Source organism: Nuphar pumila, unplaced genomic scaffold, assembly GCF_984573655.1.
Source record: "Nuphar pumila unplaced genomic scaffold, dmNupPumi1.hap1.1 HAP1_SCAFFOLD_2672, whole genome shotgun sequence".
NCBI classification, from domain to species: domain Eukaryota; kingdom Viridiplantae; phylum Streptophyta; class Magnoliopsida; order Nymphaeales; family Nymphaeaceae; genus Nuphar; species Nuphar pumila.
In genome coordinates, this window is record NW_028323987.1 from 376 (window position 1) to 10,410 (window position 10,035).

Consider the following 10,035-nt stretch of genomic DNA (forward strand, 5'->3'; position numbering starts at 1 on the left):
AACACCAAAATATTTCAGCACTCAATTGTGGCCTGTTGACCAGGCATGATGTGAGTTCCCCAATCGAAATGGTTGATATTTTATTGGCGCAGTTGCCTTCGAAGGCAAGTTAGCACGAAGTCTGGTAGCTCTTCTCTTAGCCACATGGATGAGCGACAGTTCCTGTGAGCCCCTGGCAAGGTGCCTCAACGATTGAGGGTCTCGTACATGATATGATGTGAAACTCTGCAACTGGCTGGGGTCCTTCTCTTTTTGTAATGTGGTCCACAAGTGCGATGTCTGAATGCATGTACACCTGCCCACAGCTACTTCACACAAGACAAAAGCAACTGCACCAATAGAATGAAATTGCTCTTGAACAAGGCCAGCTCCTGGGGATACTGCCTTTTCAGAGTTTTCTTGCTCTTTGAGGTGTGAGCTTGGAAGCATCATTAGCATGTGGGTCGGGTTGGCCAAGAAACCATGCATGCGCACAACAGGAGGTCTTGATGTGGACCTTTTTCATTCTTCTAGGTAATGCCCACGAGGAAGTTGAAAAGGAAGGAATAACCCTTTGTGCCTTCTTTTTTTGTATGATATTATCCTTTAATCTGTGTCGTGGTCAGGCTGTGGCCGAGGTGAGCTCGTTTATTGACCACCCTTCGTTATGAAGTGTGAGAGCGTCAAGAGTTCTCTGCATGTTGTGGTGTTCAACTTCTGAGCTGTGGCGTGTGTGTTCAGGAGGCGGTTGCACAGTGTGGACTGCCGGTGTTTCAACAGCGTGGGCAGGGCAGTGGATACGCTGATGTTTGCAAATCGGGCGGACTTTGACAAGCATTACAAAATGTGCAGCCGGCCCCTGTTCCAAGGGTACTTTGTTGAGGTTCTTCAGGCTGTCTCTGCAGCCGATTATAGGTGCGGGCATCTGGGCACTCTCAGTATCATTGGGTTGCTGTACCAACACATTGGAGGGTAGAATGCTCACTTCGTTGTTTCAAGCTGAGGTCTGAGCAGTCTCAGGAGTATCACGACAAGCCTCACCTTAGTCTTCCCGTTTTTGTAAAGTTCCAGAAGTTGATGTGGTGTCCCATCTTGTCTTGTCTATTCCAAGAATTGATGTGGTATCCCTGTCAACGAGTCAATAGACACATCAGTGGGACACTGTATGTTGCGTGGCTGGTGCTGATTAGCTGGTTCTCAGGTCACGTAAGTTGGAATTGATGACTCGATGACTACAAGGAAACGTTCCTGTGAGTGGAACTGGATGCTGGCACAAGGGAAATATTTCAGCATCTCTGAAGCAGATACAGTCCAATATTCCACATATTCAAGGGGATTCAATGGTTTTACTTCGATTCGCAATCCTGAGCCCTAAGAGATTTGGTGTTGATCTCTGTCTGAGCGTGAAGAGTCCGGTTTCATGTCCTCCTGGCCAATGGATCATTGGGTCAGGGTCGTGATCAGCTACCGGTTATCAATGCCAGAATAGATATTGCAGCAAGCTCTCTTTTGACGAGCTCGTTTGCTCAGCGAGCTTCAGACCTTAGGTGTCTGAGTATTTCAAAAGCAAAGTGAGCTTGTGTCGGTCGCTAGCTTACTGAACCACCACTCGTGGGCCATGATTAGCGACCTAGCCATGGATCGTAGCTGTGGCACCGGCTCGTTCATGCACTCTGCCCGAGCTGATGGCACATCTTGCCGTCCTGCAATCATGATTCAAATGACCATCGGCAACTCCCTCTCCATAGAGGCTCTGCCAAACGGGCTGGACATCTTCTCTCGCCTCTCCTTTGGACAAACCTCAGACGAAACTAGAAGGCAATTGCTCAATCGTCTCATTCACATGACCTCGTCTGTAAAATCGTCTCATTTACAAGACCTGCGGTCTGTTCAATTGCCTCATTTGCCAGACCTTTGTGTCTGTTGAATCGTCTCATTTACAAGAAGACGGTGACTCCGCAGGGATCATGCAAATGGGCTGATAGTGCGCATGCCAAGCTACGTGACAACGGACATGTCGCTCAACATCGACGAAGCCTTCGCAGCGATGGGAAAGAACACAAACGCGCATCGAATCGCAGCGATCACTGGCCTGGCTGTCCACTTCCTGGCGGGCCTGGCCATCCTGCATAAGAAGCAGATCGTACACCGGAGCATCAGCCGCAGCAATATCGTTCGGCTGCCCTCGAACAAAGGCACGTGGGCATTCCGCGAAATGTGTAGATACATGAAGGCAGGCAAGGAGATCGATGTTGACTCTCTCAGTCTAGTGGAAGTCCTTGTGTTGCCTCCTGAGGTGCGGAGCCAACTCTTTCAGCTAATCAATCAGCTGCGTGATCCACGCCAGACCAGTGTTCCGCCAGGCAGAGCGGCTTTCGGGGTTTAGATGCCTCTAAATACACGAATTATGGGGACTGAATGGGGGTTGAACGCCATTCTGGCGACACACTGAGCCAGACACCTCTAGGTTTTGTTGCTTTCATTGTGTCTCGTGCGCTCTTGGGTTGCAAAAAATTCTCGGCAAAGTCGTGGTCTTGTTTAGTCGATCGTAGCAGCCAAATTTCAACGTATTATGCGGATAGTGTGGTGTCTCGATTGTGAGACGATGTATCGTACCCAAATCGCACAGTAGCTCAAGATAATATCGATTCCCAAGTAGTTCTTGGAGTCGCAAATGTCCATGTGGATGCGGCAGTGCCTTAAACAGATGCATCATCATGATCAGGTGTTGTGGAGATTCGTTTGCAGGCCGCTGAGTCGCGGTATGTGGAGGCGGCTGCGCCGATGGATATCTGGCAACTCGGCGTTGTCATGTACGAGCTCTACACGGGTCAGCCATATTGGCCTCCAGGCACCACTAAGGAAGATGCGATACGGGCACTGTCCCGCCGCAATGGCATGCCTCACGAGGCGAATCCGAGCAAGCTGCAAGCCATTGTCGAGCAGGATTCGACGCTCCAACCCCAGCTCGACATCATCACTCGGATGCTTGATCGAGATCCTGCTCGCCGGCCTCATGCGTCTGATGCCAAGGCGGATCTTGACAAGTCTGTCTGGCAGCAGACTCTGTATGGAAGCGAGGCTGACGAGCCGAAGATGGTCTTGCTGTGAGCTGTGAGCTTGCTTGTTAGTAGATAGATCGAAATAATTGCTGACGAAGTCGCTCGAGTCAGGGCTTGAACGCATGAGGCCCAGATTCTTTGGAACGCGCGGCGACGTCCTCTTGAGTATACAATCAGCGGGTGTGTGCCCGGCGGGATATTTTATTTTGAGTTGGTGAGACTCTGGCGTTTGGCGATATGGGGGAGACGAACTCCCTGGTTTTGGTTGTCTTTGAAGTCATGGGAAGTGGCCCAAGTGCGCGTGGCCAAAGCTCAAATGAGTATGGCTTCATACACGATGGGTTTGGTTTTATGGAGGTCACATCTGGTCTCAACAACGAGCAGAGAGCTATTTAGATTCTTGGCACGAGCTTCCTGGGCAGTGTGTTTACATCGAAACAAGGAGAAGAGCTATTGCGCGCTGTCATTTGGCATTGTGTTCGAGGAGTGTAATTGATTTGCCGTGCGGCTGTGGCAGCTACACACGTGTGCTGGGCACACGTCTTGCACACTGCCAAGCGCAAAGATCCAGATCCACTTGGATGGGCGATCACATATATGGGACGTGCGCAGCGTAACAGACCTTGTCAATTCTTACAAATCTGGACCTTGCTGGCTTGATGTCGCTGCATTGGGCAAAGAGTAGTCTAAGATGTCGCCATCACCTGCCAGTAAGCTTGTCTTTACAGGCGCAGCATTGTTCGCATCATGTTTGATGCATGTTTCTGCGCTTACATCACAGGAATGGGTTGCCCTGGCTCGTCAGGCAGAGGGACAATTCGACGATTCGCAGGTACATCGTGGAGTAATCGCGACATGGTGCTTGCGCGACTGTAGCTTCTTCCATCCCAGTGCTGACCGGCAGCTTTGGCTTGCAGAAATACACTTTGAATGTAAATACGGAGTGCTCCGTGACAAAGACAAAGGCATCTGTGGCTACAACTGATGGCTTGCAACTTGACAGTGGCGTGGGTGTCGTCATTGAGTTCTGCTCGCAGGGAGGAGATCACTATTTCTCGTGCGCTACAATCTTGTAAAACATGGAAACAGATCTTATAATGATTAACTCATTCTTCCCTGCCTCTTTCCATGCGCTGAAACGACTATTGCATTTCCAATAGTCGCGCACGAGAACCCTCGCATCGAGATCTGTCACCTCCATGCAAGCTTCCTTGCAAGACTGCCCACATCTGCATGATGCCATGCATGTGTTTGCTGCTGCCAAGCTTTCTCAGCATTTATGTATCGCCTGATCTCTGACGCTCATACTTGGCACTTTCGACAGGGTTGGAACGGTACCATTGATGCGTCCTGTGCAACGTATGGGCAAACGACGAAACATGTGCTTGGAGAGGACCTCGAAAACTATTTTATGAATCATGATTTATGATCGTTGCACATTAGAGGTACCGTGAGAGCGCTGAGAGCGCTGACTATTCGTAGGACAGCAAGTTGCGTTGGACACGTGATGGAAGCGTTACTGTCGCGTGCAGGGCCCCTGAACTGCTTGCGGGATCAGCCGTATACAAGGCAGAGAGTGAGAAGGGTTATGCAAAAGCAGACCTGTTCTCAGCATTTGAAGTATTTGACGGTAAGTGCTGCACCCTGTACATCGTCCCGGTCATCACTGGCGCGTTCAACGTCACAGATACGAAGTGCGGTGGTGAAGGGGGATTGGTCATTGACGAAATCAACGTGATCGCAAATGGCGTGATCAATACCCTGGATGCCTTGGATTCAAGCTGGGTGGCACCTGTGACCCTGGAACCAACCTTGGCTGACAAAGAAGGCGACCTGCCCTCCTCTGGTGACTGGGCTGGATGGGAGACACCTCTTTTTGTCGAAATCACCATGGGTATGTATGCCTCTTGTACACCACTCAGCACATTTTTTCATGCATGATACCAAACCTGTACATGAACCCCTGTCTTTATCTCCGAGTCTTGCAGCGTTTGACATTTGTCAGGACGAGCAAGATGTCTCCAAGTGCCTTGAAGGGGGCTGCGATGACGGCAGATTGCCTGCCAGGCAGCAAAACAGGATGCGGGCTCCACGTTCCAACGTTGGGAGCAATCAATCCGTGATCAATGTCATCATTACATCACATAGAAAATGGCAGGCAATAGTCAACAATCCGTGATCAATGTCATCACCATCACCATAAGCATCGTCATTCTAAGATGATGATGTATCTTTCTACAACACCACCGCATTCACATGAACATTGGCAACGAGAGCTACTTGGGAAATAGTGCTATCAATGCCATCACCTGAGGCAAGTGTACCTGGACCAGCCCTGACCTACCATAGCCTGACCTGACATGTCTTTTTCATCATCGTCTTGTACCCTGCAAAGAAGGAGATCAGCCACAGCTGACCATGAAAGGACCATCAATTCCTTCGAGAGATCGTCGCAACCCACACTCAGAATCTTTATCACTAGTAGCCTTACTTCATTGCAAGCCATTTTCACATCATTTTTACCTGTTGCAAGCAACACAGCCTGCTTGCAGTCGAGCAGCCAAGCTGCGAGGAGCCATACCGGAGGCGCTCGAGCAAGCTGATGCGCAAGATGCTTGAGGAGATGGAGGGAGGGGGCGTTGAGGGTGGCGAGGGGGAAGGCATGATAGACACCAGCGTCGAATCGGGCTACAGCGAGGGCGATGCCAGCTCGTACGGGGATGCAAGCAACTACAAGTGGGTCTACAGCGGAGGGTACTCCCCCGCTGCGGGTCCTCTCGTCATGGTGCGTGCAATACCCGTTAGATCCCGCTTGCGGAGATTTCAGGGATTGTCTTGTTAGAGCGGTGTTTCTCCTGTGTTTTGCCTGTTACATCCTGTGACGGCCGTGTCCTGCAGTGATGTTCCTCTTAAAGACTCTTTAATAAAGAGCGATGGACTTGACAGGATCAAAGAATTCATCACCTCCGTACTCGTGGCAAGCAATACCTTTCTTCCCTTTTCACGAATATAGCTATTCCATTCATCATCCCCACCCCCTTGATTAGCAACTAGGAGTGGGTATACAACCGAGGGTGCCCCCCTGCTGCTGCCCCCTTCGCCATGGTGCGTGCATTCATGGAAAATGTCATTATCGACGTTCTTCTCACAAGTGACTAGTGCAAGTCCTTGTAACTCGAGCCAGATTGATGCACAGATGCAGACTGAGGTCCGATGCCAGATCGTAGAGGACCTAGCTATAGATATCCAACCACATGACTACACATACATCTCAACATCCGTGACCCATTGTTCTGTCCCACTTGTCAGCCCTCGCCACGCTTGTCCTGCTGCCAACGAGCAAGCCATCAATCTGAAATCCTGCATCATGTGTTCTTTGACTCACTTCTCAGGAGTTCAGAGGATTCACCGGCTATGTCCGTGCATACTCCCAGTCGACAGAAAGCCAACAGCCAACAAGTCTTGAATGCACAACACCCTTGTTTGTTAATCTTGGTCAACATTGTTGGCTGTGGACCACACGACACCGTTGCGAATTAAAAGAAAAATGGTGTGCAGGGCAAGGATGATGTCATCCATCAAGAAGGTGCTGGGGATATGGCACCTGTGCCGGGAGGTAGTGACACATACAGCAATGCCAAGGTCTCTGTCATCGACGCGGCCGTGTACCCCATTGAGTTGCTTGTGGGACAGGCTATGGTGATCACTTTCAATCTGGTACTCACCCACCCACCTTTTGTGTGTGCTCTGCTCCCTATCATGGCTATCTTTCTCCCGCTCGAGGTACCAGGCAGACCTAAGAAATCACTGAATATCTGGCTTATATGATAGCATTATTCATGCTATATTCGCCAAAAGCAAGAGCCTTGGCTCTCTATACCGTGCTCTTGCGCCCATGTGCCGTAAGCAACTCATGGTATAGCTGCTCATGGCATACCTGCAAGTGTTTGCCCTAGTGAACTGAGTGCTGTTGCATGTGCGGGGCAGGCCTGACCACAGCCCTGAAAGTCCCAAGTCATTTTCGCCTCCCTACAACGTGCAACAAACTGGACCTGTTTGTGATGCTGTGTTTCGCATCGTGAGGAGTGTATGTGGTAGCGTCGCCGTCTTGAGGAGTGGTAGAGCGTTACTTGGCCCGTGTCTCCTGGCAAAAGCAACTCTCGCCGTGTTTCACATGACAGCAGTCATGGAATGACTCCCAATTGACTGAACCTATTCCTATTCAAACTGCATTTGCCGTCTTTCGTTTCGCGTTCGCAATCGTCGTTGCGTGTCGATTGCTGCTTCGGTGGGTCACTCTAGCCTTTACCTCGTTGTGCTGCAAGCCCTCAGTGGGGCCTGAGCCTTGTGCCTTGATTGGTGCTGGGCTCTCAGATGTCGGGTCTGCATCGTCCCTCGTGTATCTCAAGAAAGGAGCTGCGATTAATGCCCGGAGAGCTAGGCCCATCAATAACGACCATCCAGTTGGGGGCCATGATTGTCTTCGAATTATTACAACGCTTGATGAGCTCGCTCTTCAGCTGTGCCGGCAAGACCAGGGGTGAACCTTGCAAATGTTGTGTCATTGTATTGTGCTACCAATGTCTGAACTCCTGAGCTGGTGGTGTCTTCAGTGACACACGCGCTCGGGTAAATTGTGTCTACGATTGATGATGTTCGACAAAACCGAGCAATTCACAGGTAATAAATCTTCTGGTAGGGCCACCAGAAAGCTCATTGTTCTGTGCAGATCATCACCAATGAAACAGGTTGAAGGTGAAACAGCCTGGGCTTGCCTCCCCCACACCCAAAACTGTGATTCTCCTGGCAACAGGTCGATCGAGACCTTTCTCGCAGTTCGGTGCTGCACGCATGTGATGCCGCAGCAGACCTATGTACACACACATGCCTATGCTGAGAAGTGCACATACGTTGAGATGACAGCCAGCCTCCTTCTCATCAATTTATCCCAATGTGCAGCTGCGCCCCAGTGGCAACCACTACTTCACCGCTGCGGACTTTTTCAAGTCAGCTGTGGTGCGCAAGTTCCAGGACGAAGCTGTGGAGTACAAGTTCACAACGTATCCTCTCGAGTACGAGCTCTTTAATAGCCAGGGCGCCTTGGAGATGTTCATTGTGGCAAAAGTGCCTGGGGAGTACGAGTTTAACAACCCACAGGTCGAAGGACTTCCGCCAGGTGTGATCTGCTGACTGATGTCTAGCCTTCCCCTCATTGCATGCCTGCGCCGTGGTCTGATGTACGTCCTAGCTGTCAAGTCTCTTGGCAGCCCTTGTGTTGAGAGGAAAGAATGTTTACTCCGGCCAAAAAAGCGGCGTGTTGGCACCATGCGAAAGACAGCCCGAACTGATGTCACTGCTAAACGGACCCCTTCGTGCTGGTCTCATAAGCAGCATTTCGGCAGGTAGAACGACATTTGGATCCGGGCGCTTAAAACACATGAACTTCGGGGATAGGATGGGGTCCAAACACCATCCTGGCAAAACTCTGCTCGTAAGCAACATTTCTTCCTTGTGCAATTGAAGGCACACAGCAGTTTTGCTGGTGTGGTGGATGTGCCAGTTGAGAAGCGAATGGTCGCTGCGAGACATGCAGGCACATAATGATGAAGCTTGCGTGAAGCAGGGGGTGTGGATTGTCCTGTGCAGTCACGATTGCAGCGAGGCAATCAACTATTGCTGAATGTTGATGTTTGGAAGTTTGATCCAAGGAGTTTACGACGCATCCTGCGTTGTTCAATTAGCACTCCTTCCTGACCAATTTTGCCAGAGGAATACAGTTCTATGCAGGCAAGTTCCGAGTTGTGGAGAAAGATACCGACCTCACTCCGCCTAGTACCTATGAGTTCATTGAAGTGTACAACGGCACTGTTTGCAAGTAGAGGTTGGACAGTACTCGAGGCATTTTGGTGATCTAGGCGGGATGGGACAGCACCCGCTGCAATGACACCCCATGGGAATCCGGATGACGCAACGCCTCTGACATGATCTTGATGGGAGCTAATGAAACTTGTGCTTGTGACCATTCCTGTGTGCTACGACTGGTGTTGATGCAAAGGTCATGTTCTGCAAATTTTGCCTGTGACCCATCCCATGGCCATGTGCGGTGATTGGTGATGGCACCGCTTTTTGATTGTGGTTGCTCGTGTTCATTTTGCTTTTGGTTGCTCGTGCTGCATGAGTCAATGCGATACCCGCATCATGTGCGGCTGTAGCATTGGCGCCCTTACCCACCTTCTAGCATGCTTGATTCATTGCGTTGTGGCCCCTGCCTAGAGATAGTTATATGTGTAATGTAGGCTTCATGGTGAACTGGTGGGCCTTGGCCATGTGCAAATCCTACGTATAACGGTGTGGATGATGACGTTAGTTCACGCAAATGACTCGCAGACTGTGCCATGTTCTCCTCTTTGCACAAAGGTTCTGCTACGAACAGGGCTAGGCCTGTTGAAAGTCAGTGCCAGAGTTGGGTACTCAATACTCAGCATCCTCTACGGTGTCCGTCACCTGACCTCCACAGAACAGTATTTGGCACTTGACCGACAAAGGAAGAACGGTACGTGTTGCATTTCTTGTCTGACACTACAGATTTGACAAAACAACTTGTCAAAGCCTACGAGGTTGCCATCTTTGTGCGGGAATCACTCTACCGTACATGCCCGGCAGTCGGCAAAGGTGCTGGACAGCGTGACAGCGGGACACTTACTATTCGGGATAAGTGACCGGAGTACAAGATATAAATATTCAGATTAAGCATAACTACAGGTAGCCCGGCTTGGACGTACATTGAGCAGGAGTTGCATGTTGATACCAGAATGCAAAATGGCAATGGCAAAATATAGCTTGGGGCGGGGACACGAATCATTCAAACCACGTCGAATGCTAGGTACTTGCATACTTGCCAATCATGATAATGTAAGGTGCATCAGGACTTCTGATTCAGGAGATATCGGTACAAGTTCGCTCGGTCGCTTCGCTCCCTCGTTCTCTTGCCCTG

General features: G+C 50.3%; 1 protein-coding gene across 1 annotated transcript; it reads left to right on the plus strand.

Moving 5' to 3' along the window:
• Nucleotides 1–1,993: 1,993 nt before the first annotated feature.
• LOC149808608 (uncharacterized) lies at nt 1,994–3,090 on the plus strand. Its single transcript, XM_089995237.1, has 2 exons — nt 1,994–2,275; nt 2,728–3,090. The coding sequence occupies exons 1-2, from the start codon at nt 1,994–1,996 to the stop codon at nt 3,088–3,090; spliced, it is 645 nt and encodes a 214-aa protein (XP_089851363.1).
• Nucleotides 3,091–10,035: the final 6,945 nt, after the last annotated feature.

Excerpts from the sequence above, each read along its gene's own strand:
- LOC149808608 (XM_089995237.1), top strand. The coding sequence starts at position 1,994 with ATGTCGCTCAACATCGACGAAGCCTTCGCAGCGATGGGAAAGAACACA. Across the intron at positions 2,276-2,727 it reads TCCTTGTGTTGCCTCCTGAG|GCCGCTGAGTCGCGGTATGT; the intron begins GTGCGGAGCCAA and ends ATTCGTTTGCAG.